The sequence below is a fragment of the Phytophthora parasitica genome (genome assembly GCF_000247585.1).
Source record: "Phytophthora parasitica INRA-310 unplaced genomic scaffold supercont2.58, whole genome shotgun sequence".
Lineage (NCBI taxonomy): Eukaryota > Oomycota > Peronosporomycetes > Peronosporales > Peronosporaceae > Phytophthora > Phytophthora nicotianae.
In genome coordinates, this window is record NW_008649044.1 from 233,499 (window position 1) to 259,424 (window position 25,926).

At 50.4% G+C, this 25,926-nt stretch overlaps 13 protein-coding genes across 28 annotated transcripts; 7 read left to right on the forward strand and 6 right to left on the reverse strand.

The window, feature by feature from the left end:
* The first annotated feature begins 165 nt into the window (after positions 1-165).
* On the forward strand, positions 166-2,877 carry PPTG_16570 (hypothetical protein). Of its 12 annotated transcripts, none has more exons than XM_008914125.1 (6): positions 166-297; positions 379-447; positions 517-704; positions 769-833; positions 914-1,743; positions 1,815-2,877. In XM_008914125.1, the coding sequence occupies exons 1-6, from the start codon at positions 169-171 to the stop codon at positions 2,619-2,621; spliced, it is 2,088 nt and encodes a 695-aa protein (XP_008912373.1). In that variant the 5' UTR covers positions 166-168; the 3' UTR covers positions 2,622-2,877. The 12 variants fall into 12 exon arrangements, with proteins under 12 accessions (XP_008912373.1, XP_008912374.1, XP_008912376.1 ...); XM_008914126.1 differs by having other exon boundaries at positions 920-1,743; positions 1,815-2,860; XM_008914128.1 differs by having other exon boundaries at positions 166-447; positions 920-1,743; positions 1,815-2,860.
* A 47-nt stretch (positions 2,878-2,924) lies between these two features.
* Positions 2,925-3,335, reverse strand: PPTG_16571 (histone a; the record flags this gene model as incomplete). Its single annotated transcript, XM_008914137.1, has 1 exon — positions 2,925-3,335. One exon carries the CDS (start codon positions 3,333-3,335, stop codon positions 2,925-2,927), a length of 411 nt encoding a protein of 136 aa, XP_008912385.1.
* A 1,152-nt stretch (positions 3,336-4,487) lies between these two features.
* Positions 4,488-4,679, forward strand: PPTG_23943 (hypothetical protein; the record flags this gene model as incomplete). Its single annotated transcript, XM_008914138.1, has 1 exon — positions 4,488-4,679. One exon carries the CDS (start codon positions 4,488-4,490, stop codon positions 4,677-4,679), a length of 192 nt encoding a protein of 63 aa, XP_008912386.1.
* A 1,078-nt stretch (positions 4,680-5,757) lies between these two features.
* On the forward strand, positions 5,758-7,167 carry PPTG_16572 (hypothetical protein; the record flags this gene model as incomplete). The annotated part of the gene is made up of 1 exon (XM_008914139.1): positions 5,758-7,167. One exon carries the CDS (start codon positions 5,758-5,760, stop codon positions 7,090-7,092), a length of 1,335 nt encoding a protein of 444 aa, XP_008912387.1. The 3' UTR covers positions 7,093-7,167.
* On the reverse strand, positions 6,919-9,323 carry PPTG_16573. 2 transcript variants are annotated; one of them, XM_008914140.1, is made up of 6 exons: positions 9,216-9,323; positions 8,724-9,090; positions 8,587-8,648; positions 8,380-8,491; positions 8,184-8,315; positions 6,919-8,106 (listed from the first exon to the last, which is right to left on the reverse strand). In XM_008914140.1, the coding sequence occupies exons 1-6, from the start codon at positions 9,260-9,262 to the stop codon at positions 7,126-7,128; spliced, it is 1,701 nt and encodes a 566-aa protein (XP_008912388.1). In that variant the 5' UTR covers positions 9,263-9,323; the 3' UTR covers positions 6,919-7,125. The 2 variants fall into 2 exon arrangements, with proteins under 2 accessions (XP_008912388.1, XP_008912389.1); XM_008914141.1 differs by having other exon boundaries at positions 9,167-9,323.
* Positions 9,324-10,536: 1,213 nt separating this feature from the next.
* Positions 10,537-10,947, forward strand: PPTG_16574 (histone a; the record flags this gene model as incomplete). The annotated part of the gene is made up of 1 exon (XM_008914142.1): positions 10,537-10,947. The coding sequence occupies one exon, from the start codon at positions 10,537-10,539 to the stop codon at positions 10,945-10,947; it is 411 nt and encodes a 136-aa protein (XP_008912390.1).
* A 260-nt stretch (positions 10,948-11,207) lies between these two features.
* PPTG_16575 (hypothetical protein) lies at positions 11,208-11,981 on the reverse strand. Its single transcript, XM_008914143.1, has 4 exons — positions 11,816-11,981; positions 11,669-11,754; positions 11,498-11,601; positions 11,208-11,415 (listed from the first exon to the last, which is right to left on the reverse strand). The coding sequence occupies exons 1-4, from the start codon at positions 11,940-11,942 to the stop codon at positions 11,331-11,333; spliced, it is 402 nt and encodes a 133-aa protein (XP_008912391.1). The 5' UTR covers positions 11,943-11,981; the 3' UTR covers positions 11,208-11,330.
* Positions 11,982-12,053: 72 nt separating this feature from the next.
* On the forward strand, positions 12,054-12,966 carry PPTG_16576 (hypothetical protein). 3 transcript variants are annotated; one of them, XM_008914144.1, is made up of 4 exons: positions 12,054-12,333; positions 12,439-12,498; positions 12,560-12,629; positions 12,703-12,966. In XM_008914144.1, the coding sequence occupies exons 1-4, from the start codon at positions 12,085-12,087 to the stop codon at positions 12,801-12,803; spliced, it is 480 nt and encodes a 159-aa protein (XP_008912392.1). In that variant the 5' UTR covers positions 12,054-12,084; the 3' UTR covers positions 12,804-12,966. The 3 variants fall into 3 exon arrangements, with proteins under 3 accessions (XP_008912392.1, XP_008912394.1, XP_008912393.1); XM_008914146.1 differs by having other exon boundaries at positions 12,560-12,966; XM_008914145.1 differs by having other exon boundaries at positions 12,439-12,966.
* Positions 12,802-14,397, reverse strand: PPTG_16577 (hypothetical protein; the record flags this gene model as incomplete). The annotated part of the gene is made up of 4 exons (XM_008914147.1): positions 12,802-13,451; positions 13,510-13,604; positions 13,678-14,233; positions 14,315-14,397. Coding segments are annotated over 4 exons (1,298 nt in total), but the record flags the coding sequence as incomplete, so codon positions are not given.
* Positions 14,398-14,472: 75 nt separating this feature from the next.
* On the forward strand, positions 14,473-20,189 carry PPTG_16578 (hypothetical protein). The gene has a single exon (XM_008914148.1). The coding sequence runs from the start codon at positions 14,481-14,483 to the stop codon at positions 18,000-18,002; it is 3,522 nt and encodes a 1,173-aa protein (XP_008912396.1). The 5' UTR covers positions 14,473-14,480; the 3' UTR covers positions 18,003-20,189.
* PPTG_16579 lies at positions 17,287-21,515 on the reverse strand. Of its 2 annotated transcripts, XM_008914150.1 has the most exons (8): positions 21,377-21,515; positions 21,206-21,316; positions 21,058-21,144; positions 20,886-20,992; positions 20,144-20,825; positions 18,436-20,081; positions 18,244-18,374; positions 17,287-18,177 (listed from the first exon to the last, which is right to left on the reverse strand). In XM_008914150.1, exons 1-8 carry the CDS (start codon positions 21,489-21,491, stop codon positions 18,018-18,020), a joined length of 3,039 nt encoding a protein of 1,012 aa, XP_008912398.1. In that variant the 5' UTR covers positions 21,492-21,515; the 3' UTR covers positions 17,287-18,017. The 2 variants fall into 2 exon arrangements, with proteins under 2 accessions (XP_008912398.1, XP_008912397.1); XM_008914149.1 differs by having other exon boundaries at positions 17,816-18,374; positions 21,377-21,505.
* A 51-nt stretch (positions 21,516-21,566) lies between these two features.
* On the forward strand, positions 21,567-22,692 carry PPTG_16580 (hypothetical protein). Its single transcript, XM_008914151.1, has 3 exons — positions 21,567-22,045; positions 22,109-22,226; positions 22,294-22,692. Exons 1-3 carry the CDS (start codon positions 21,977-21,979, stop codon positions 22,506-22,508), a joined length of 402 nt encoding a protein of 133 aa, XP_008912399.1. The 5' UTR covers positions 21,567-21,976; the 3' UTR covers positions 22,509-22,692.
* Positions 22,516-25,772, reverse strand: PPTG_16581 (hypothetical protein). The gene has a single exon (XM_008914152.1). The coding sequence runs from the start codon at positions 24,845-24,847 to the stop codon at positions 23,270-23,272; it is 1,578 nt and encodes a 525-aa protein (XP_008912400.1). The 5' UTR covers positions 24,848-25,772; the 3' UTR covers positions 22,516-23,269.
* Positions 25,773-25,926: the final 154 nt, after the last annotated feature.

Genomic DNA, 25,926 nt, shown 5'->3' on the forward strand with positions numbered 1-25,926 from the left:
GGTTTATTTTGACCGGTAGTATATACGGACCGTCGGTAGTGTATGCCAGTACCGTGTTTTTTTACCGCTGATAGATAAGCCTAGTATATTTTCAAGGGATATAGGTTTTGTATGCTGCTGCTCATCGTTACTTCATGTCATTTTAATTCTACTTAATCGTTACTTCAAATGTATTTGGAAAAAAATCTGTGGCCAACGAAGAGCTCACATCAGCTGCCACGCACTTCCGCCATGGCCTCCCGCGCGGTCTCCGTCTTCTACGGCTCACAGACCGGCTGTGCCGAGTCCATTGCCCAGGTTCAGTGCTGCACTCTGCTTCTATGTTCGCGCATTTGTGTCGTTAAATTAATATTTTTATGATATTGGCAAATTCCGCAGCGCATTTACGACGAGGCCCTGGAGAAGCAATTGGATGCAGAGCTACACCCGCTCAATGAGTTTCAGAAAGTGCGTTTTGGTTTCTTACTCTTTAGTGCTACAGTGGTGCTGGTGCTGAGTATTGCTGCTTGATAACAGAGCAAAGTTGAGACGCGCGACGGACACTTCGTGGTCATCGTGTGCTCCACAACAGGCAACGGCGACCCGCCTGACAACTGCGGCAAGTTTTGGCGCTATGTGAAGCGCCGAACGCAACCCGAGGACATGCTTGCCAAGCTGCGGTACACGGTATTGGGACTTGGAGACACCAACTACGACAAGTTCTGGTGAGACAGGATGGAGTGGCAGAGGAGTACGTGTGGGCTGACACTTTGGGTTTTATTGATGTAGTTTTATGGGCAAGAGCATTGAGAAGCGCATGCGAGAGTTGGGAGCGCAGAGCTTCTACGAGTTCGGTATGTGCCGTTGCCATCCCACTCCTTAGAGTCATACGTTTCGTCGTATGTCGTCTTACGATAATGCCATTTGTGAGTAGGTGCAGCTGACGAAGCGATGGGACTTGAGGACAGTGTGGAGCCATGGCTCAATGGACTATGGGAGGCATTTGACAAAGCAAATGGTGTGATAGAGGTCACCGCTGATGTTGTTACCTCAGTTTCGGATATCAAGGAAAGCACTGCAAATGGTGGTAACTCACTGACTACTGAGAAAACGTCGTCGACATCGACCACTGTGAACACGCCGTACATCTTGGACAACCTTATTTCGTACGAGAAGATGTTCGGCCCCCTGGACACTCCGACTGAGGTTCCTGAGGACCTCCCACGTCTACAACATTCGCTTCTGAGTGTGCATTTCCTGGGTGATGAAGAGCGGCAGAAACCAATTCACACGTCAACTACCGATGAAGATGATAAGGAAATTAGCTCGACGAACCCGTTCATGGCTTCATTGATTGGTGCTGAGTATCTTACCGCCCCACACGCCGAGAGAAAGGTTCTTCGTCTTGATATCGACGTCAGTGGCTCTGGTATTCAGTATGTTCCTGGTGACTCGATCGGAATCAAGTGCCCCAACCGAACGGAGGATGTGGATGCTCTACTGGCACGCTTGGGAGTCAGCGGTGATGAGGTTTTCTCAGCTGAACCGGTCGCCGCCACTAACGGACGTGCAGCAAAGCGGAAGAACACTTCGATTCACTTCCCTACGCCGTGCAGCGTCCGTGACGTCTTCTTACACTACGTCGACATCCTGAGCTCACCAAAGAAAGCAGCAGTTCGTGCTCTTGCGACGTATTGCACGGACGAGGAAGAACGTGCGCGTATGCTGCTTTTGAGCAGCAAGACTGGCGCAGACAAGTATACGGTAAGAACGTCTATCCGTAAAGCTATTGCGGTGCTTTTATTTCTGACAATCCCTTGGTATGTGATGTACAGGAGTTCATCACGGAGCAGCATCTCAACTTCGCGGAGATCCTACATTTCTTCCCGTCCTGCAAACCCCCACTCGACCACTTATTGACTCTGATACCGCAGTTAATGCCGCGGTATTACTCGATTGCGACATCGCCGCTGGTTGATCCCACTCGGCTGTCCGTGGCGTTCACTGTCGTAGAGTACGCAGTGGGCGAGCACGGCCTCCGTCGCCGCGGACTCTGCACGAACTGGCTGAACAAGATCTGTCAGCCGTTGATTGGCGCCAGTGTAGCTGCCTCTATAACCATCAAGATCCCAATCTTCTTGCGTGGCACGCAGGACTTCCACCTCCCTGAAAACTCTCAGTCACCGATGGTGCTTATTGGACCGGGTACTGGAGTTGCCCCGTTCATGGGATTTTTACAGCATCGCTACTACGAAGCCAAAGATGCGTCCGTAACTCGAGGTGATGCGTACCTGTTCTTCGGATGTCGACGACAGAGTGAGGACTGGCTGTTCAAGGAGCAGATGCAGGAATACGCCTCGAATGGCGCGTTGAGGCAGCTATTCATTGCTTTTTCTCGCGATCAGGATGAGAAGCACTACGTCCAGCACGACTTGCGCGACAATGTGGAGCTAGTGGCTGATATCCTATTGGGATCGGACGGCTACGTGTTTGTCTGCGGCGATGGCATGGCAATGGCTAAGGATGTTCACGCTGCTCTCGTTGGGATTTTGACAGAGCGTGCGGGGCTATCTCAGGAAGATGCCGAACTGAAGCTGCGAGAACTGGGAACGCAGCACCGCTACGTCCGTGATATTTGGTGATTCGCGCACGTAGTACACTCCTTAGATCTTGCTTTAGTTTACATGTAGAAGAGTTTGCATGATCTCCTCCGCCGGTTCGATAGAGGATTCAGTCTAGCACTTGTGTTCGACTCGACCGACATTTGAATTGAGGCGCAAGAGTATGCGAACCAGATTTTGCTCCCGAGTTGTACATCTCTCTCTCTACCACCTCTTACAAGAACACATTCTATAGAATTCAAAGAAAAAGTCTTCGGCAAAATATCATAATTAATGTGAATTAGCTTTGCTTCACGCAAGAAGAAACTTGGCCAAGGAAGAGGCTTATGTGCGCTCGCCGCGGATGCGTCGGGCCAGCTGGATGTCCTTCGGCATGATGGTCACACGCTTGGCGTGAATGGCGCACAGGTTCGTGTCCTCGAACAGACCCACGAGGTAGGCCTCCGAAGCCTCCTGAAGAGCCAGGATGGCCGTGGACTGGAAACGCAGGTCCGTCTTGTAGTCCTGCGCGATTTCACGCACCAGGCGCTGGAACGGCAGCTTGCGGATCAGCAGGTCCGTCGACTTCTGGTACTTGCGGATCTCACGCAGCGCGACCGTACCGGGACGGTAGCGGTGAGGCTTCTTGACACCACCGGCGGTGGGCGCCGACTTGCGAGCGGCCTTGGTGGCCAACTGCTTACGCGGGGCCTTGCCACCGGTGGACTTGCGGGCTGTCTGCTTGGTACGGGCCATGGCGCTCTAAAGGTTGCAGTTGCTTGTTTCTTGTTGCTCTTGTTGCTTGTTCTTGGTCTTGAGCTTGGAAAAGCGGAAATGAATCGACCGCAGATTGAAAAGAAAAGAAAAAAACGAGAGCGCGTCGCCAGCGCAGGAACGCAGTATACAAAGCGCAAGTGGTTCGGCAAAGGTGGTGTTCAAGAGGGGGAGATGACGCCTTTCGGAGGCTGGCGAACCCTTCAGGATTGTACTTGGATTTCGTATGTCGAACTCCTTGGGCGTGATTCGGGCCGGGCGGGGCGACGTCTCCGCCAACCATAACCAAACCAAGCTTTTTCCTCCCCTTGTCGCGGCTTCGTGTCTCTGGGCCACTCGCTCGCGCTGGCTCCCCCATCCCAGGCCGTCGGGCGAGCGTGAACTTAATATATAGGGTTTTGTATGGGCTGTCTTGGCCCCACCAGCCACATATCAACAGCTTCATTCAAAAATCGGAAGGTAGCGTCGAGTTTGACTTGCTTAAAGTATGCTAGCGTCACCGTCGTTACGTTCGACCCTTTCCACCAATCAGCGACCACCCTTACCCTGTTGCGCACATAGGAAAGGCCATACTGCACACGAATTTCAAGTTTCCCATACTGCACACGAATTTCAAGCGAGTGCTAGAGTCCTGCTGCTTTCACTGCTAGGAGGAGCAGCTCCCGAGTTGAATAGCAGAAGCCAGTGAGCAATCCAGGTGTACTGATGGTGTTTGAATACTGCTATTGTAGGGTACCATACTTATAATACAGCGATCTAATCGGCCACGAATTCGGACGAAGAATCTCCAGGAAATCGCTTCTTGGCACAAAACATCGATCAAACGCCAGCGAACGAACTGGCTACCGTGATGATGTTGACGTACATGAAGTGTTGAGTGTTGTGGGCGGATTCGACGCTGCTAAAACCTCTCTTGAAAAAAAAAATTGAGCGCCAACAGCTGCGTTCCTATATCGATTGCCACGTTTTGGTAAGTACATGCTGCTGCTGGTATTCGCAGCAGAACATGCTTCGCCAGCATAGGACTCCACTTTGGAAATAGCCCTTTCGTTTGCCACTGGCATTTTCGCTGCGATGTGCTTGTTGACTTTGCGCCAAGTCTGTGCACACCACAGCTGGTGAAGTGGACAGTTGATGGACAATCACGACCAGTACTCCCAAATTGGGAGTCCCAATTCAGCTTCAACTCAGCGATGGCGCGTCACTGTCTCATGTGACCCACACCACCCATTCATCTTCATCACCCGCTTGCAAAGCAATGGACTTCGAAGCACTGGCGGCGGAATGCCGCAGTGCTGCCTTCCGGTACGCTTCTCTAGCGAATGACTTCGCAACATAACTACCTTTCTCAAATGTGCCGACACTTTTTTGCGCCTCTTTATCTTTTGCATTGAGCTTAACTTGTTGTAATGCAATGCTTACCCTTTAGTTAATCGCCGCTGTGTTACTCCTGTGGACACATGCTAGATGATACCGACTAGTGTTGCAATGGCTTAGCTTAAGTAGCATAAGCCCTTCTAGGAGAAACCCAGTTGTGCTAATTGCTCTTCCAGCGCTGGGCGCTTCCCTCCAATTTTGATGGAAAGATCGTTTAAGATATTTGTGCCTGTGGCATCGGGGTCAACGCTCCAGCCAGGCAAGGGATTGATTTACCCGCCGGAAATGTGTTGCAATCAAAAGGAGCAATTGCATGAAAGCTAGATATTGCAATACCCAATTGGAGTGGAATCTGCAATACTCAACTGCAACATTGATCTACAGAAGTCGTTGCTATCCTAATTCATCAGCGGGTGCCTACGAACTCCATCAGCTCCAATGCTCAGCCAACGCTACACCTGCTACAATTAGCAGGGCTAAAGAAGCGATAAAACCTTGAAGACATAGTATCTAGAAGTAGAGTGTAGTGAGCTTTATATGTGAAATGACGTTGAAGTGAAGTATTACAATTTTAGATTGCAATGCCCAATTGCATGAGCCCCACGGATTGCAATACTCAATTGCATTCGACAAGCTAACTGTCATGTAAACTGTAAAAGAGCGTAATCAGAAATCGATGCAAATTGATTTTTCCCCTGCCTGCCTCCAGCGTGTGTTGGAGCTCGGGCACCAGAACCCTGCAACTAGGAGCACACAATCTGCTGGATCGACGGTGCAGCAACAATCAAACGGAGAACCGTTCGAATACAGTCTGGTTTGATCGGCGTTGTTTATCATGATGCTCTGCGGGCGCAGAGAACGGATGCATAACTAAACACGACTCTAGAAAATGCGATGATGCAGTTTTGTGGAAGACGGCACAGTTAAAATGGCGAAAAAGGTGTGATCTAAGACGAATATGTTCCTCCACTCCATTATAATTAGTGTTTGTTGTAGCGACGACTCATTCGCAATCGACGGGGCCAGAATGGCCAGTGCTACTGGAGAGCATATTTCCGATTATGCTAGATCGACGATGGAAGGTGGTGTCTACGTCGAGTGGAGCGGCGACCAGCGAATGTTCCGGGTAGTCTCCGAAGAATCAATGGAAAAGCAATTTTCAGCGCTAGGACTACGGCCTGATATGCAGCAAGAGAGAAACGAGACTAACCAAGCAGATCAAGAGTTAGAGGAACTAACTAGACGTTTTAAATACTGCTTGGGAGACTATGACTTGTCGTCAGCCATTTTAGAAATGCAAGCACTTCGTACACGAATATTGACGAAGATCCTGGAATCCCGAACACCTTTGAGATGGTTTCCCGGCTTTCTGGTTGCATGGCAAAATCTACTCAGCTTCATCGGCGAGTGTGGTGACATTCAATTTCCCTCTATAGATTTTGTTGAGTATTGTCGAGAACTCACGGCACTAGCAAACGGTTGGAAGCTCATCGGCGACGTCGCACAGGCTCGCTCAACATTAGGAAAGTGTTTCGAAGTGACTCGACGTAACCTCAAAGTGCCTCTAGCAGAAACAGCTCCCTTCGAAGATGACGACAGCCAAGCGCTACGATGTGCCGCCAGATCGGCAAAGAAACTGCTTCTCGACTGTGTGGCATTTCAATCCTCCCTGGATCGCACCAAAGAACTCTTTGGACGTCATGAGGCACCAGCTCACGTGCTATCCTCTCTTAGCAAGGATTTCTGGACTTTAATCCGCGAAGCCCCGTTCTCCGTTGAGCTGGCAATTTCCCTGGCACAATGTTTGATGAAGCAGCGTCAGTTCGCCCTGGTGACGAGGTTTTTGGAATATTCACCCTTTTCAGGAGAGGATGGCGAGTTGACACTGATACATGCACAAGCGCTGACCTATGTGGGGTTTTACAGGCAGGCAATTTGGATTGCTGAAGTGTTCACTACACAACACAACGAGATAACCTCCGCCAAACCATTGCAGAGTTATTGCGATCAATTGGTGACTCTGCTTGCTTATCGGGAGAAAGCTGACGAATGGCTGCGACTAGACCAATACGAGAAGGCAATGACAGCTTATGATGAGTGTTTGGCTTTAGTGGATCCAGCCGACCATAAGCAGATTGCTGCGTTGCTGTTCGGGTACGCAAATGCTCTCTTGGGACTGGAAAAGGTTTCTGCCGCGATCAAGGATTTCGAAAAGAGTTTGCAACTAGACCCATCGAATAAAGTCGCATCCATTCGATTGCAAACAGCGTGCTTACAGTTACAGACAGCACGAATCAAGAAAGAGATTTCTGGAAACCGCTTAAACAATAAGCCGCGAAGAATGAGTAAGTGGTACAAGTAAAGCGATAACTGGAGAGTTCTATGCGTCACCACATTACTCCTCCTTGTTCGTCAATTTGACTTTACCATCTACCCCAATATCCGCTTGCATCTTTGCTTTGTCAAGCGCAGCATTCGAGGCTGCATCCATTCCTTGTGGCCGCAGAGCGTTGATATACGATTGGTTGGCTTCGTTGCCCTCACACAGATTGCGAAGAGCGACCAATGACCATTCTCGGATCATTGGGTTTGTCTCGTCAATGTTACAGTGGTTCAAAAACAAAGGTAGGTAACCTTCCTCACGTACGAGATCCTGGTGGTCTGTATGCCGGAAGCTCAGGTTGCCGATGACGCGGATCAAGCCAGACCTGTACCCGAACGGCTCCCCGGTTGCTTGTGTCTGCATCGTCGAACCCGCAGCCCTAGTGTTTCTAGTTGTAGTGCTCTGGCGCCCAAGCTCCCAGACACGCTGCAGCTCCTGAAGCAGTGACAGTAGTACTTCTCGAGCCCCCTCGGCGTTAATTCTGGTGTTACCAACTGTCAACTCTCCAAGTACATCGAGCAGCATCAGTTTGGCTTCGTTTTCAAGTTCACACCACACTTTCTTCCTGATCTCGTCCACTTCTTCCGGTCTGTCTTCATCACCGACAGTGATGATATACGCCCACGTACTCTTCACAAACTCAAACGTTCCTTCGGGAAGTGGCTGATTTTTGCTAGTCTCTTCTTGAATGGTTGCTGGCAGCGATGTCTTGGGTGACGAGACAGCCCACATCGTGAACATCCGTAGCAGAATCAGTTGCTCCGGAGTCACTCGAGACCAAAGTTTGCTCAGCATGTGCGCACCCACAGCGTTGTAAAGGTCTTTGGCGCGACTGTCGCGGAACAGCACTCCAAACAACGTACAGATCCACTCGAACGCGGGGTCCTCATCATCGATGCGCAGTTCACTTGATAACGACGCATTAGACTCTAACTTCGGAGGCTTTGCCATGCAGCGATGGAGAATCGTGATCACCAAATTGCGAGCGCATATCTAAAAAAAAAAAACACCATAACAAAAACAGAGTAAATATTTCTCATCGATGAGGCCTGCCAACTTTTTTTGCATACCAGGTCGACACGACGAGCGGAAACTTCCTCGATTTCAGAGCCATCGGTGCTATTTGAGTTGACGCAATTGAGGATCAGCGCCACAGCAAAAGCAACCACTTTACGATACTCGTGGCACTCCACCAGTATTTTCTGTTCATACAAAAGTCAGTGTATTGCTCAGTAGCAGTAGTCATTAGGCATCCCAGTCACGCACCTGAAAATCGTCGGGGAAGAACAGCTCCCATGCTGTCGCCTGGCTGGTCGTGTTACTGGTGACTGCATTAACGCAAAACTGGAGCGCGACTTGGGCTAGAAGTACAACACGACTGCGTTCAGCATGTACAAAAGGTTAGTATCAATGCAATAGCCAATACTCTTTTACTAAATGTCCGTTCACAAGCTGGAAACAGTAGCAACTTACCCTTTCAATGTCTCGTCCTCGACGTCCGCCCACAGACAGCAATTTACCACAACGTCATGCGCCTACATAACACGATCACTTCGTCAGGGCTGCTTTATAACCCACTCGCAACCGACACTCAAGCACTAAAGCCCTACCAGTTTGATAAGTCCGGCATCCCGGCACGCATCCTGGTTGGCACTGCACGCAGCGCAAGCATTGCGCAAGAAGCGGAACGCCGCTGTCACAGCTCCAACTTGACTAGAAGCGCGGGCGATATTAGCCACAACAGGCTTGGGTGGCGAGAAGTCTTCCTGCAGAGATTCGGCAGTCGGATTCTTGCCATTCACGCGGAATGTATAGCCCAATCCGTCGTCGTCCTCAACCGCGGCACCTGCGTCCTCCGCATCGTCCCCAGTAGTCACAACAGTTTCCGCGGACAAAATCTGTGTCTTTAGCTGCTGCACATAGTCAGCGATCGTCTCAGCGGCCTGTGTCCATACTGGTGATGCAGCCAACGATTCTCTAATGCAGTTAGCATCGCATTACAACAAGTTAAGCTCAATGCAAAAGATAAAGAGGCGCAAAAAAGTGTCGGCACATTTGAGAAAGGTAGTTATGTTGCGAAGTCATTCGCCAGAGAAGCGTACCGGAAGGCAGCACTGCGGCATTCCGCCGCCAGTGCTTCGAAGTCCATTGCTTTGCAAGCGGATGATGAAGATGAATGGGTGGTGTGGGTCACATGAGACAGTGACGCGCCATCGCTGAGTTGAAGCTGAATTGGGACTCCCAATTTGGGAGTACTGGTCGTGATTGTCCATCAACTGTCCACTTCACCAGCTGTGGTGTGCACAGACTTGGCGCAAAGTCAACAAGCACATCGCAGCGAAAATGCCAGTGGCAAACGAAAGGGCTATTTCCAAAGTGGAGTCCTATGCTGGCGAAGCATGTTCTGCTGCGAATACCAGCAGCAGCATGTACTTACCAAAACGTGGCAATCGATATAGGAACGCAGCTGTTGGCGCTCAAATTTTTTTTTCAAGAGAGGTTTTAGCAGCGTCGAATCCGCCCACAACACTCAACACTTCATGTACGTCAACATCATCACGGTAGCCAGTTCGTTCGCTGGCGTTTGATCGATGTTTTGTGCCAAGAAGCGATTTCCTGGAGATTCTTCGTCCGAATTCGTGGCCGATTAGATCGCTGTATTATAAGTATGGTACCCTACAATAGCAGTATTCAAACACCATCAGTACACCTGGATTGCTCACTGGCTTCTGCGATTCAACTCGGGAGCTGCTCCTCCTAGCAGTGAAAGCAGCAGGACTCTAGCACTCGCTTGAAATTCGTGTGCAGAATGGGAAACTTGAAATTCGTGTGCAGTATGGCCTTTCCTATGTGCGCAACAGGGTAAGGGTGGTCGCTGATTGGTGGAAAGGGTCGAACGTAACGACGGTGACGCTAGCATACTTTAAGCAAGTCAAACTCGACGCTACCTTCCGATTTTTGAATGAAGCTGTTGATGTGGCTGGTGGGGCCAAGACAGCCCATACAAAACCCTATATATTAAGTTCACGCTCGCCCGACGGCCTGGGATGGGGGAGCCAGCGCGAGCGAGTGGCCCAGAGACACGAAGCCGCGACAAGGGGAGGAAAAAGCTTCGTTTGGTTATGGTCGGCGGAGACGTCGCCCCGCCCGGCCCGAATCACGCCCAAGGAGTTCGACATACGAAATCCAAGTACAATCCTGAAGGGTTCGCCAGCCTCCGAAAGGCGTCATCTCCCCCTCTTGAACACCACCTTTGCCGAACCACTTGCGCTTTGTATACTGCGTTCCTGCGCTGGCGACGCGCTCTCGTTTTTTTCTTTTCTTTTCAATCTGCGGTCGATTCATTTCCGCTTTTCCAAGCTCAAGACCAAGAACAAGCAACAAGAGCAACAAGAAACAAGCAACTGCAACCTTTAGAGCGCCATGGCCCGTACCAAGCAGACAGCCCGCAAGTCCACCGGTGGCAAGGCCCCGCGTAAGCAGTTGGCCACCAAGGCCGCTCGCAAGTCGGCGCCCACCGCCGGTGGTGTCAAGAAGCCTCACCGCTACCGTCCCGGTACGGTCGCGCTGCGTGAGATCCGCAAGTACCAGAAGTCGACGGACCTGCTCATCCGCAAGCTGCCGTTCCAGCGCCTGGTGCGTGAAATCGCGCAGGACTACAAGACGGACCTGCGTTTCCAGTCCACGGCCATCCTGGCTCTTCAGGAGGCTTCGGAGGCCTACCTCGTGGGTCTGTTCGAGGACACGAACCTGTGCGCCATTCACGCCAAGCGTGTGACCATCATGCCGAAGGACATCCAGCTGGCCCGACGCATCCGCGGCGAGCGCACATAAGCCTCTTTGGTGTCTTCTCCGCTTCTTCGAGCTGCATGCAGCTTATTTTTCTTATCGCCAGTTAGCTTTCTTTGGCTTGCTGTGTGTGATGGGGCGTAGTACAAGCACGCAACCGGTAGTATTTTAGCCTTATTATTTGCAGTAAGAAACTTTTCAACACGAAACGTTCCTGGTTCATCGTCCTAGCAAATTGCACGTGGGAACATTTCAAAAAGCGATCAGACTACCGGTATCGATTTGAATTGCGTTGGGTAAAAGAAGTGACTCATAAAATACATTCAAATTTTGAATATATCATTTCTGTGGTGATTGTTGCTAGATCAACGTTACTCTCGCTACGCTAACAATGCCGCTTTGTAGGTTGCGTCAAATTCATCGCCACGCTACGCCTCATTGTTGCTCAGTTTGTCCATGAGCAGTTGCTGCTCGTCGGCTATCTTCGTAAGCGATTGATACTGCAAGTTGTATCTGTTTAATTCGGAGAGCCATTTTGCAAAGCAAGAATTAGCAAACAAAGTTACAGTCCGGCCAACCCATCGCTCCAACGTACCGTTCCAGTTCGGTCTTCTTCTCCTTGATCAGTAGCTCTAGCATTTGCTTCTGGCGATTCCGATTCTCTACCTCGCTGTCCACTCGGTTGCGTTGGCCGATTGCCTGTCATTTGCCACTAGGCTCTTAGCTTCTCCGCCAACGTCGATAAATCCATTTATGGCTGTCATACCTTCAGCTTCTCACGCTCAATGCGTTTTGCTTGTCCCTCCATCACCTCTAGTACGCCCTTGACGATCGCATGGAACTCTTCAAGCTCTGTATGACGTGCAGCAAGTTTTAGATTCGACCATTTCAGATTGGGAAGGCAGACACGTACTTGTAGCAAATTGGTTGCTCTCTTGCTCGAGCTCCTGCGTGTGTGTGATGTTCTCCTTGTCTAGCACGCGCACTTGACAATCATCATCGAAGCAAATGCTCGGGAGCTGGTTGTCTCCGCGACTCATGCTTTGTTTGTGAAGGCTGCGACTTTTCGCCTATCTTATATTTCCGGTATACCGGTAATAATAATTTGAGTATTTTTGCAAGGAAATTTATTTGATAATCACCTTTTATAATTGCAATGCCCATTTGCGAAATCGAGCGAAAATGAACACGAACGTGAAGCGCCTCCGCAAGGAGCTGCAGGAGCTCAAGAAGAACCCGGAGGAGGACATGGTGCTGTACCCGGAGGAGGACACCATCATGCGCTGGAAGGCCTATATCCGCGGCCCCAAAGACACCCCGTTTGAGGACCGCTGCTTCGAGCTGGCTATCCAAACCACACCGCTTTACCCCATGGAACCGCCGAAGATGAAGTTCATCACCAAAATCTTCCACCCCAATGTGCACTTCAAGGTAACTGGAAACAGTAACTACTAGTAGTAACGCGGAGTTAAAATGGTCACAAGTGGGGTTGCAGTTTCTGATTAACCTTCTTCTGTGTTATGTCAATCGCTGCAGGATGGCAGCATCTGCCTGGACATACTTAAGCGCGAGTGGTCTCCCGCGTGGACTTTGAGGGTGAGCAACGTGTTGCTATTCTGCACGTCTGTGAGACTCACTAATGTGTGGATATGCCTAGGCTGCGTGCTTGGCTGTGATCTCGTTGCTGTCGGACCCAGCGGCAGACTCGCCCCTCAACTGCGACGCCGGTGAGTGAGCACTGTGATGATGACTAGAGAGGTGGGCTTAGGTACTGAAGCTGGCATACTGTGTGTCGTGCAGGGAACATGATTCGTGCGGGTGACATGTTGGCCTATAACACCATGGCTGAGATGTACAAGAAGGAGTACGGACTGCTGGAGCTTCCCAAGGATCCGTTCTAAGTCTGCAAACACAGCGCCTGTACAGTAAAGTTTGCATGAACGTTTGGGCGTCTTAGGGTGATAACAAATCCACTGCTTAGACGTTTATATTTCTTCCTTCTGTCCATTTAGCAACGCAGGATGTTCGGCTTGCTTAACCAAGTCGCCATAGTAAGCAGTCACGACCTTCAGCTGCTTGTTCAGGAAAATCTTCTCGCACTCCACGGGTTCACCAGGCGTTAATGCCTCTAAGTCCTTGGTGGGTGTACCCCTCGGGAGGTAGTATGCAATATTCCTTGTTACTTGACGAGCCTTGGCAAACAGGTCCAACCCCGAGACGCCTTTCACAAGCATTTCTTCCAAGCTGAAGTGCTTTCGACTGTACTTCACGCCTCCCCATGGCGGAGATAAGAACACTGCATCAGCCTTGACGTTTGGCAGGATATCAATCGAGTTGCCAACGATAAACTCGATCTTGTCCGCGACACCATAAATCGCAGCATTGTGTTTTGCCATGCGGATCTTTTCAGGGTCAATGTCGATCGCAATAACCTGCTTGCACGTCATCGCTAGCTGGATCACGTTCCCGCCGCAACCTGAGAAAGGATCAACCACGACATCACAGGCAAGACGCTTTGATATATGCTCAGCAATTACTTGAGGTGTCACCTGTATGCAGTATGTCAGCTACTGGTACAATAATGTATAGTAGCAGAGTACGACGTACCGAGTACCAACTTTCGTGGTCCAGCTGGATGCCATCTTCAAACTTCTCGAAAAGAGTATGTCTTTGCAGGTAGAACTTAACAACGTCCTTTGGAACTGCAACACATCCACAGAAGATTACGTGAGTAAGAACTCAATAAGCTCTCTCGCAGCAAGAGCCAGTACCTACCTGGATACTTGTTTTTCTTCTTCTTTCCAGTTGAGTTCTTATGTTCGATATCACGGATAGTCTGCTCCTGAGATTTAGCTTCTCCAACCACCTCAACCTTCTCGATGACACGCTCCGCCACTTCTCCATCTGAGTCGTACACGACGCGAACCTTGTCGACAATCGTCGTCTCCATTTTCGGAGCCTCCTCCTCTGCAACTTGCTCCTCCCCATCAACAGCAATTCCCTCTTCACTTCCATCTTCTTGTTGCCCAGCGTTCACAACACTGTTGCTCTCTTCACCATCCACTTCCCCGGTCTCTTCCTCGTCTGGAAATTGCTCCTCCTCTTCCTCCAGTGATCTCTTGCGCTTCCTCGACGTCTTAGAGCCCGATCTGCCACCAAAACTCAGTGGTAAAGTACCCTCCATTCCTGCTATCTTCATCTCCTGCTCTAACTGATCTTGTGCAGCCCTATACATATCCGCGCATGGGTCTTCTTCATCTCCATCCTCAACCGCGCCACCGTTTGCTAGGCGTCGACGTTTGTTTTTCTTGCTTTTCTTGCCTTTCCGAGGCTACCAACACGTAAAAAGCACACCGCAATAACCACCACACATCAGCAATGCACCTCCAGTCATTACAGTTAGCAATTCTACCTCCTCGTTCGCTTGCGACTTGCGGCTGCGCAGCCGCACTTCCGTCACCAGTGCCATGCCTCTCAAACTGAATTCGGACATTTTCATTGGATACTTAAAAATTGTTTTTCTACCAATCTGAATGCTGTATTTTTGTTGAAGTGTACATTTTAGAAATTGCGGAATCATGCCTAGAAGCCGCGTCGCCCTGGGCGTCATAGCAGCATATCTGGGCCATTGCGAGGCATTACCAATAGTGGAAGACGTCGTGTGGTTTACGGGCTCTCCGTCCTCCCGCTGGAATGCCGTAGCGTCGACGTCGGTGTGCGCACTCGATGTTTTCCACTTCGGAGTAAGATTTCCAGCTTTTCAATACAAGAATCATGACAATTTTCAATGGCAATTAGTGGCCAAAGATGCAGAAGGGTCGGTAAAAGACGCTGTCGTGGCTTCCGGGCCACTGAAAGTGACGCAGTTGAGCAGAGAAGAGTTCGAGCAGGAGGAAGAGAGAGAAGAAACTGCTGAAGAGGGAGAGAAACAGATAGAAGAAGGGCTGGAATGTAATTTTGATCCGGAATTTTGCACCCCGAAGCTGGTAGGTATTCGTCTACCGGATGTCGATGGGGAGAACGAGGACGGATTTCCCTTGCAGAAAGACCATTCCATAGTGTTGGAGTTCGAACAGCCCACAAACCGACCTGGTGCGAGCTCCAAGGAGGAGATTGATCGATTTGTGAGCTTTACAGAATATATTGGCGATGAATTAGAAGGAATATGGTCAGATGACGGCCGAGTGCTGGTGATTCGGATTAAGGACATTGATAATGAAAAAGTGAAGCCAGTGGGAGAGTTAATGCAAGGGTTACTGCATACAAGTCTGTCTGTTGCAGTGGGGAAGGAAAGAAATGTGCGAAAGGCGTGGTACGAAGGTTTACAGAGTTTACGAGTTGAGCCGCCCGGGATATATGCAATTCATGTGTCTGGTCTGGATGAGGTGGCGTTCTGGTCACCTGAGGTCACAGTTATGCCTTGTGATGCATCGTTTATTGTACTGGATCCAACGCGAGCTGCAGTAGCAAATGGGAAGAGCTTGTTGGGCGAGGTGTCGAGTGATACGCATCCAAGTTTTGCAATCGATGGGGTGATGACGCATGGTGGAGATGAAGGGTTTGTATTGCCGCACGATTTAATTCAGATGGAGATGCCAGGCTCCTGGAGCCTAAGCTTTTGGGTGTTTTTGACAGAAGATTCTACGGGTAGTTTTCGAACTTTGTTCTTCAATGGAGACGGCGAGAATCAGCAGCGAACACCATCAGCGTGGTGGAAACCAGACGAGCGTCGGCTGGTGCTGCGGGTAAGCACAAATACCAGCACTGACATTGGACTGGATAGTCGCAACGAGCTTCCTCTAAATGAATGGATTCACATGGGATTTACATTCGTGAACTGTTCTCAAAGTGCCGCATACGGAGCATGTTCACAAAATAAAACAGCTAAAAGCTGGGATTACTCGTATTCATTTTATGTCAACGGATTGCTAGATGCAGAGGTGCGTATCCATGAATCTGTAGTTGCGAACACTGGTCCGTTGCATATTGGCAAGGGACCGTGGACGGATGGAATGAAAGGATTTACCAGCAACTTGAGAGCATTCCCCGTTCCTATCTCGTCAGAAGAACATCGTCAGCTCTACTTCTCGGGAAGGCACCATCACAATAACTACGCGGACTGCAGTGATAATTCATACTTCGATGAAGAAATGAAAAAAGCGACAATGCAAATATCTTACTTGTCCCAGTGCTTCGATTATGGAGAAAATGATACCGTGGTAACCAGTGATGAAGGTTATGATAATTCCCGTTTTGAAGAAATTCAAGCGACTACGTTTGAAAAATCCGCCGCAGCGTTGGATTCATGCGATCCGGATGGATGGGATCTCTTACTGGAAGCTGCAGACCTGGAGCACCCAGCTGCCTGTCGTGGTGTTGGCGAGGCATATTTGTTTGGATCATCTTCAGCTCTTCATCATTGCCCAGCACCAGAATCCATTAGTCAAAACTGGACACTTGCGGAAAAATATCTCGCTAAAGCTTTTAATGGTGAAATCTACAGTGCTGGAAAATCTCTTGCGCTCCTGCTTGCAGTTATTAACACAGATACATTACAACTCGACTTGTTGACAAATGGGCTAATCCATTTTGCTGCAGCTAGTGGTGAAAAAGATGCGTTTGCTATGCTGGGGCGTCGATATCGCGCTTCTGATGTGGAGATAGCAGCGTATCACTATTATCATGCGGCGGTGGAAGCGGCAAACGCGTTTCATCAACTTGGAAAGCAGCCACTGCACGAGATGACGCGATTGTTTGACTCTTTCGAGAGAGATATTACTGTGGGTGAACGAGGCGACGATGACGAGTTGATTCAATTCCAAAAGGTACGCGCAGATAATGGTGATGTTGAGGCGATGGCAGCAATGGGGGATCTGTATTATTGGGGTGCTCATGGGGTCCCACGTGACCATACACAAGCATACAACTATTTTAATCGAGCAGCTCAAGCTGGTAATGTAAACGCGCAATCAGCTGTGGCAGGTATGCTTTTGAAAGGTGAAGGAACAGCTCAAGACAATGTCACCGCTATCAAATGGTACGAACAAGCTTCAGAGAAGAATCATACTCGAGCACTGAATGGTTTAGGATTCATCCACTTCCACGGTAGTGGTGGCGTCCCTGAGAACAAGACACTTGCTCTCGAGTATTTTGAACGTGCTGCATTAAACAAAGAAGACGGCGACAGTATCTTTAACGCTGGATATTGCCATGCCAAGGGCCTTGGTACAAGTGTAAACGTCAGTCGTGCCATGGAATTCTATGACATGGCAGCGAGAGAATTTGGACACTTCGATGCCATCTTTGAAATGGGAAAGATTCTGATGCTTGGAGTGTCTGGAGTAGTGCCACGTAATAGTGAAAGAGCAGTAGAATATTTGAAGGCAGCGTGTGATGGAGGACAATGGGGGCGTGTAGTGAGGAAGGGGTTCGATCTATACACTAATGGAGAGTATGAACGCGCTGTTGTTGCGTACCATGAAGCTCGCGAGCTTGGATATCCTGTAGCAACCAGCAATTTAGCCTTCCTCTACGACCAACGTCTGTTGCAACTAGGGAACATAGCGAGTGAACGCAGAGCACTGAAGTACTTGCTATTGGCGAATACTGAAAACGGCGACAGAGAAACCCTCGTGCGAATCGGAGATTATCACTACTACGGACTTGCTGGAATGCGTAAGGATCCAAAGGTTGCGCTGCGGTGGTACAGTCGGGCAAGTGCTGAGGGTGTCGCTGTTGGAGCCTTTAATGTTGGTCAAATGTACGAGTTTGGCGACGGTGTAGGAGTTAATCTGGAACGTGCGCAACGATATTATGATCGCGTGTTGGAGCTCTCAGGTGGAGCAACAGAAACTCAGTTAGCAATCCGATTCGCAATGGCTAGGCTAGCCATGCGAAGTTGGTTGCAGAACACTCCTTTTGGCAGACTTCTTGGGCCGGAAAGACCGCTAGATAGAGCGGAAACGAACATGTCAGCTTCAAACTCGACCGCGCTGTTTGACGCAACTACGAGCTTCTTTGACGGCAAAGTGTGTGTGCTAATTTCCACAACGGCGATCATTTGTGTCTCGATCGCTGTGTGGTATTTCCACAGCAATTAATAACAACCAGGCGAATTAATTTCTCATCCCAGCGTCGACAAGATTTAACGAGCAGTGGTGTGAGCATCCGGTCGGACAAACTGTCTCGTGAGCAAACCATTCCGTTAGGTGATCCAAGTGGCCGCCATGTGCACATACAGGACACCAGACATAGAGACCCCGTACTGGTAGTTGACTACAAACAAACAAAAGAATAAGTGAACACCTACATCTTTTGCTCATATGCTTAAAGGTGACGTACCAGATGGAGCATAATGTGGCAGTGTTGCTGCAACTTGTACAAAGCGAGATTGGTACACCAAGGTCGCTGGGGCCAGACGACTCGAGAGGTTTGGAGCATCTTGCACAATTGAAGTAGACGCTCGTGGATTTCTACAAAGCACAGATCAGTATCGTCATTGCAGTCACACCATAAGCAACTTTTACAACATACCATATTCATCTGTCGAATGGATTGGTCCGAGCAATTTGCGACCAGTTCGTTTGCCGTCGTGTAGATCTGCAGCTGATGAAGCAGATCGATGTAGTGCATGTAAATGTGCTGCAGCCACGCCTTCCCCATGACTTTCTCAACACTAGTCACTTTCCCCACGACAACCGTGATGGCAACACACGACTGTAAATCTCCGATCTCCGTGTAATACTCCAGTACTTCCTTCAGCACATCATCACGTAGATGGCCTAGATCCCCCATGACGGCACTCCCATTCATGATCATCGATGAATTCCCGCGTACGTTGGCCACTCCAGACGTTCCATTGCGATCTCCAGCTTCTCGTCCGATCTCGTTTGCGTGTCTTCCAGTATGATCATACGGATACGGATCGAATCCTTCCATCGCTTGCGGATTGACATGGTCGAGTTGCTCCAGTAACATAGTCGTCTCGCTCGCGTTATGACCGTGAGTCGCGTGACTGTGTCCATCATGACTAAACTCTTCGCTGTCGTGCCTGTCGTCTCTCTGCACAAAACCATCCACTTGGTCGTCGTGGTTGCTGTCACTTGGAGAACGCTCGCGGTTTTCGTCGTCCAGATCTCGATCTTGACCATCTTCGGCAGTATAATGTTCGTTGGTCTTCAATTTACCTCCACTCCGCTTAACTTTTGCAATATCTGCTTCTTCGTTCGCATACAGAACTTCCAAGATGCGCCACATCTGACACAAGTGCGAATTTCCGGTGACAAATGCGGCCAAAGCGTTATGCGCACACATTTGCGCGAAGCTAACTCCACCCTTATCACCACCACCTCCATTACTGTTCTTGCTGGCGCCTTCGGGGAATAGCATGTAGTGCTTAGCCAAGAACCGGAACGTGTGCTCATCAAACCCGAAAGACTCTTTCAAGTACTGGCCTTGCTCGAATTGTGCGCGCATGGCTTCAACTTGTTTCCCTGCTTGCACGTACTCGCTCTCATCGCCCAGGAAGATTTTCTCGAGTTGGTGCGAGTTGTTTACGTTCTGCATTGTCACAAGCGCCACTAGCGCACGAGGTACCGCTGAGCCGGACATCATTGGAGTTCCAGGCGATGCAGACGCCAACGAAGCTGATGCGTTCGATACAGACACAAAGTTCCCGTCCGAGTGCACGTTTGCTCCTCCCGCAGTGCTGTTCCCCTGCAACGATAACATGTTCGGCTGAGAGGACGACGCTGGGCCTGATCCTCGGGCGATTCCACCTGATCCCATGCCGCTTACAGCGTTGAGGCTGCTGCTTCCCCCTGCTGACTTATAACCCGTCCCCGTGGACGATGCTCCACTCGATAAACTTGTTAAGTTCGCACTACTACCCGCTGATCTGTTCAATCCCTTGGGCGCTAGAGGAGGCTGCTGTGATCCACTGAACGACCAAGACGCAGTGCGCGAAGGCTGCTCTTGAGTTGCTCCAGTAATAGTATCGTCTGGGCTTTCGACGCTGCCGTGATAAGGGCTTAACGACATTGTGAGTGGGCCACCACCAGACTTTCGATCACCAGTTAACGGACCGAGACTTGGAGATGACGACGATACTCCCCCAACTGTAAAGAGCGAACTACCCAAACTAAAGTGACGATGAATCTTCAGGGAAGCACACGATCGATCTACAATAAATACATAAGCATAATTCTTCTCATAAAAATAATAAAAAAAGAGCAAATCGTACCAATGTAGTCGTGGGAAAATGCGACTTGTCCTTTAGAGTTGAGCGCAAGTGTTGTGGTCGGTAGTGACTGATGTGGTTTGAATGAGTCAGCAAGCGAATGTAACTTTAGAGTGCCATCCTTCGAGCACGCTAGCATATGCTGCCAGTAGTCGTGGCCTTCCCAGTCTCCAGGAATCTCTGGTTGCCCAAAATTCGGGGACACGGGTGTATCCATCCACGAAATGCCCGATGCAATGTCCGAATGGCCTTTCATGGACGCGACTGGGATGAATGGCCGCTTGGTATCCCACACGTGAATGCTATTGTCCATAAGCGAGGCGCTCGTAGCGATATGCGTGACACAAGTTGGTCGCCAGGCTACACGCCCCACGCTCGCAATGGTCTGGATCGTTTGTTTCGGCTGTCGGACATCCCCCAACTCCCAGATTTTCACATAGCGATCACGGCCACCAGAAGCCAAGACATTGGCATCCGTCGGATGCCAGTCAATACTCAAAACTAAGCCCTTGTGCGCCGTGAACTTGAGTTCTGGCTGCGAGTTCTTGCGCATATCCCACACTTGCACAATACCATTCTCAAACGCAGCGGCAAACTTGTTGGGGTGGAACGGACTGGCTCGCACATCACGCACACTCTCTGACTTTGGTTGGTATGTAGACACAACCTTCCCACCACGCTTATCCTGCAACCATCAACATGAGTACGCTTTCTCTTAACGTATATACTAATTTAAACATCTTACCCAGAGTTTTACAGTGCCGTCCTGCGACCCACTGATTAGCACGTTCCAGTCCGACGTGTGCCAGCAAATGCGGTTAACCGCACGTCGATGCCCGTTCAACACTCGCTCTAGAAACAAAAACGATAAATATTAGAATCACGAGTCTTCACGACGTCTCCTTCAACCTTCCTACCTTGAACATGCTTATATCCGTCACGTTCTAAGTTCCAGATCACCACGGCGCCATTTGTGGCCGCCGTGGCCAGTAAATAGTCCGAGTCTGATCATTAATGTGTGTCAATACTAATACAACGCCGTCGATTTCAGCCACAGAGACGTACGTGGGTGCCAGCGGATGTCATTGGTGCTGAAGTTTAGACTGGGTTTACCCACTACGCGCAGGTTTCGCTTTTCCGTGAAGCCCGAGGCTTCTAGTGCCACGACCTTGAGCACTAATTAGAAAAGTGAGCGATTGTGACAATAGACAGAGAGAGAGCACGCGAATAACACACCATCTCTACCGCCCACTGCGATCAAACGATTGTTTGGAGACGTAGACAACGCGTTGAGCGGCCCGTTAAAGTCCATGGAAGCACGGACGCTCGCCGCTGCGCGCTGCTCCATCATGATGCCGCAAAGTGATAATGCAAATATTTTCGACCAATCCCACCGTTGTACCTAGTCGTGGATTGGTCAAAATGAAGGAAATGCGCCCAAGATACAACAATTGCTTCAACTCAAGCTCAACGGTATGTCCCAGCTGCTCTTCATCCATGAAGTTGCAGTCATGCGCTGCTCTATGAGGGGCTTGACACTCACGGAGAAGCAATGTGCAATTGCTCCAGACAGCGCAGATGGTCTTCCTGAATTCCCGAGTTGAATCATGAATCTGTATCTCAACCGTTACTCGTTAGTGTGTCCTTCGCCGTTTACTATCGTTGGCGATACATGTACGGAGAAGAAGGACGACCTGCGAAGGAGCGCTCGGTGTAAAGATCCTAGTGAACGAATGAAATTTCGAACATAAGCCACGATATAGTACACGTACTGCGACGCCGAAAACGTCCCCATTTTCCGACTTGACAGCTCCTACACACGTCACCTCAGCTATCATGGGAGTCTGCCAGAGCTCTTGTGCTAACTCTAGCAGTCTCGAGTACTACGACGCCTGGGGGCACCAGGTACCGTGTTGACGCAGCACCATTCTCCTGTCTTCTGTTGACATCGGTATTTCCTCCCACCAGCCAATTCGCCGACCATACAAACCCAACGGCTGTGCTGGTTACCGCCCCAAGGACGACACGAAGCTCTGGATGTGCGAGCGTGGCTGCTGTTCCATCCGCTGGAAGCTCGACTATGCTGGTATGTTGCTTCAAATTGCTGTAACCTGTTAAATGTGCAATGCTAATGTATGCATATGCTACTATAGAGTTCCAGAACTACTTCAAGTACATCGAGGTGTCTCCGTATGTGGTGCTGCAGGATAAGACCCAGCAGTGCGATTGCGTCATGTGTCGCGGGATGGCAGACTCGTCGCCACCTCAAAGGAGGTGGAAGGACTCGTTCATGTTTAAGAAGGACAGCAACTCGCTCACCGACGGATCACTCACAGACGACGAACCAGAGAGACTGGATAATCCGTAACAAGCAATGCAGTTTTAGAGCATTTTGGAGACCTGTATTACTAGTAAATGTACTAGTAGCTCATAGTGCTTCTTTCCATCAATTATAGCGCAAACTTGGCTGCAAGAACGAGTGTATCCGGCGGTAGGGCTGGAGAGGTGGGCTCTCGTTCGAGCAACTTCGATTTGATCGTCTTTAAGCAAACTCCGGAGAGTTGTGGCTTTTGTTTCTATTTGGTTGGTTGCTACTAGCAATGCTAGAGCGTTTAGGATCCAAAAGATTTCCCACCGAATCTGACAGCAACGATGACATGACTTAGTCGCCAACGGTTAGATAACTTGCATGAAGCCAGCCTTGTAACGTTTGATCGCGCACGACACCTTCGCTAAAATAAAGAAATGCTCGAGATCTTGATGAAAAGGCGTCTGGTTCGAGCTACTGCCCTCTCGTTGGCTAAACAGCCTTTATCCTAAGCAGATCCCAGCGGAATTGAGTGTATCTTTCCAGCTTGACTGCAACCTGTCATCAAATGCCAAAACGAGCCACTCATTGAAACAGCGGCGAATAAATATATTGACGCGCCGCTACTCGACCTCCGCTACCCGTTTTAAACGAGCCCGTGACTCCGACACCAACTTTCCACCTAGATCCCTCACTTTCTGCCATCGAAAATGTCCTCAGAAGGCCGACCTTCTCATTTCTCTCTCGCTCTCCGCTATGTATATCAAAAGCCAAAAAGCACAACGCATCATTTCTCCACAGAACAGGGCTACACAAGTCACTCAGACCGACACGGAACGAGCGAGTACAGCCACCTGTTCCTGCAGTCTGGTCTCCATCTGTGCGTGAGCGCTTTCAGCGGCCTCTTGGTCCTTAGTCAGCTTCGCCTGCCACTTCTCGATGCCCTCCAGCTTCTGGATCACCAGTCGCTGCAACAAAATGAGGACATTTTCAGCCGCGTGCAGGTTACGCATCCCTTCGATCGAGAGCGCGCTGTGCGGGTCGTAATGTGTCCGTGAGCGTCGAGCAAAGTCCGAGACTGGCTGTGGGAACTTGGGCGGTCGTACGTGGGTCAATTCAGAGGCAAAGGCCTCATATTTGCGTCGTGCTTCGGGTTGGATCACGTGACACGCCTGTTCAATGAGATGTCCTGCCTCCACAGCCAATGGATACGAATTGAGAGCGAATTCCCGGATACTACCGGAGTAGTTCGGTGACACGACTGCAGCTAGCGCCACACGTAGCAAATGTAGAGCCTTGCGGTACATTTCCTCGACACGGTCTGCCTGCTTCTTGACACTTGCCACGGCCTTGATCTCGCTGGAAAAACTCGCAATACGAGCGTGTAAGTCCAGCACAGCAGGCATGTCCACAGTCTGGAACAGGTTGTTGAGGATATCTTCCTTCTCTCGCTCGAGCATCAGCAGCTCTTCCTGTGCATCTTCCCAGCCTGAACTCATCCTCATCGTCGGTATGGGGCCACTGCTCTCGCTGCCGCTGACATCGCGCGCCTCGTCCAAGCTGCTTAGTCCAGTCACACTCATACTGAAGACGCTATTACCGGTATTGGCAAAGTTGTTGCCTCCCGCTCCGTGCACGTTACTAACGTTAACGACGGCGGTGCCGTTCCTCGTGATCGTCCCCAGCGTCGTGGCTGACATAGCTGTGCTCTGTCTCTCGAGTCGTAGCAGTTCCTCGTCCACTAGGACCGATTCGCTGAGTTTTTCGCATAGCTTGGAGCGCAGCTTGGCCATCTTGGCGGCCTTGTTGATGGTGAAGACGCGACGGAAGCCGCCGCGTTCCTGCTTCTCCATCTTGTCCAGCAGCTCCTTCTGCGCGTGGATCATCTGGGCTGAGCTCTTCTTAGCCTGACGTAGCTCGTTCTTGACCTGGTTGGCACTGGCAGCGTCACTAACGCCAAACTGCTGGTCCATCTGCGACGCGCGCACGATGCGCTCGATCTCCTGGTTCACCTGCTCGAACTTATGCAATAGTCGGCGGTCCAGCACCACGTCGCTTGAGAGCGTCGGAGGCAGTGACGAACGCATGTGATTGTCCGTCTCGGCACGTCGACGGCCGCCCACGCGGGCGCTGGCGACGCGGCCTGTGCTCACAGATGAGGACGTGTGGAGGTTTGTCTCGCTCTCAGGCCTACGATGCGGAGCACCCGCGGACTTGCTGCTGGTTGGAGGCCCAGGGTCGTTCTGGTTGCTACTGAGGCGCTGCAGGTGGACAGCTGAGCCGCTGGGCTTAGCCGCGCCTCCGCTGTTACTTGGGTTCGCACTGGAGCTGGAGGCCTGGCTGTGGGCCTTGGTGACGCCACCGCCGCCGCCGTCTTCGCTCGCGGGCCGCGTGCCCATTGCTGCTGCAGAGTGAGAGTCACTGGCTCGTCGAGTGGAGAAGTCCTGCAGAGAGCGTTGGGGCTGAGCTGACGTGCCCGTCGCGCGCTTGTTGCTGGTGTCGTGGGAAACAGAATGCAGCACGGAAGGGCCGGTGTGCAGTAATGCTGGAGGTATACGCAATGCTTCAAGGTGCTTAGTTTAATCAGGTTAGTATTTGGTCACGAGGTGTATAGCGAAGTGTAATTTGGTAAATGTGAGTGTGATTTGAGCTTGAGCTTTTATCTTTCTTTGGGTTCGTAAGGAAAATTGATCTCTATACGTATATGAGATACACACTGGATAAATGATGTTTTTTCGTGAGAAAGCAGCCGGATATATCGGCTTGTCCCGTCTTACTCCGGTGCAAAAACCTTCCGACTTGACTCGCTCTATCGCGCCCATACAGGCCATCGCTGGCGGAGTGCAACCACGCTGTCGACCACGGAGCGGAGCTACTTTCGGCGCGCTCGAAGCAGCAGAGTGTGGTCGCTCGTTTCAGCCAGCGAACGACGGCCATTAAACAAGGGCACGACGATGGCGATCCTGAAGCTGCATGGGACCAGTTTCAACCTGCGATACGAGGGGAAGGTTTCTCGATTACGGCAGTTGCTAAAACTGTTGCAGTTTTAGCTCATCAAAATCTATTGCGAGCTTGATTGAGCAAGAAAGCCTTTTGCCCGCTTGGATTCCTTCTGTCTCACGTCCAGTTTTCCACCCAGCGTATTCGGCCATCCCGCACTGGCCAGGATCATTTCGGCCGAGGTTTAGTTCCGCTCGTGGGTTCGAGGAGTCTGCAAGCGCTTTCGCTTGGACACCAAACAGGAGCATCGCCGTTTCAGCAGCCGCGATAGTAACATTCGTAAATGTCGTTACCTGGCGATAACTCCACGCGCCAGCTTATTCGTGTCAGTGGTTGTGTTGTGTCTCAAAGCAGGCAAAAATGCATTGCATGCGTGACTGCATGTACTGCTCTCGACTGACATCGAGAATTTTGCAGCAGCGTTGAACTGATGTCTATGAAACTCCATCTCTTCAAAAGTGCCGTGCTATCCTAGGCA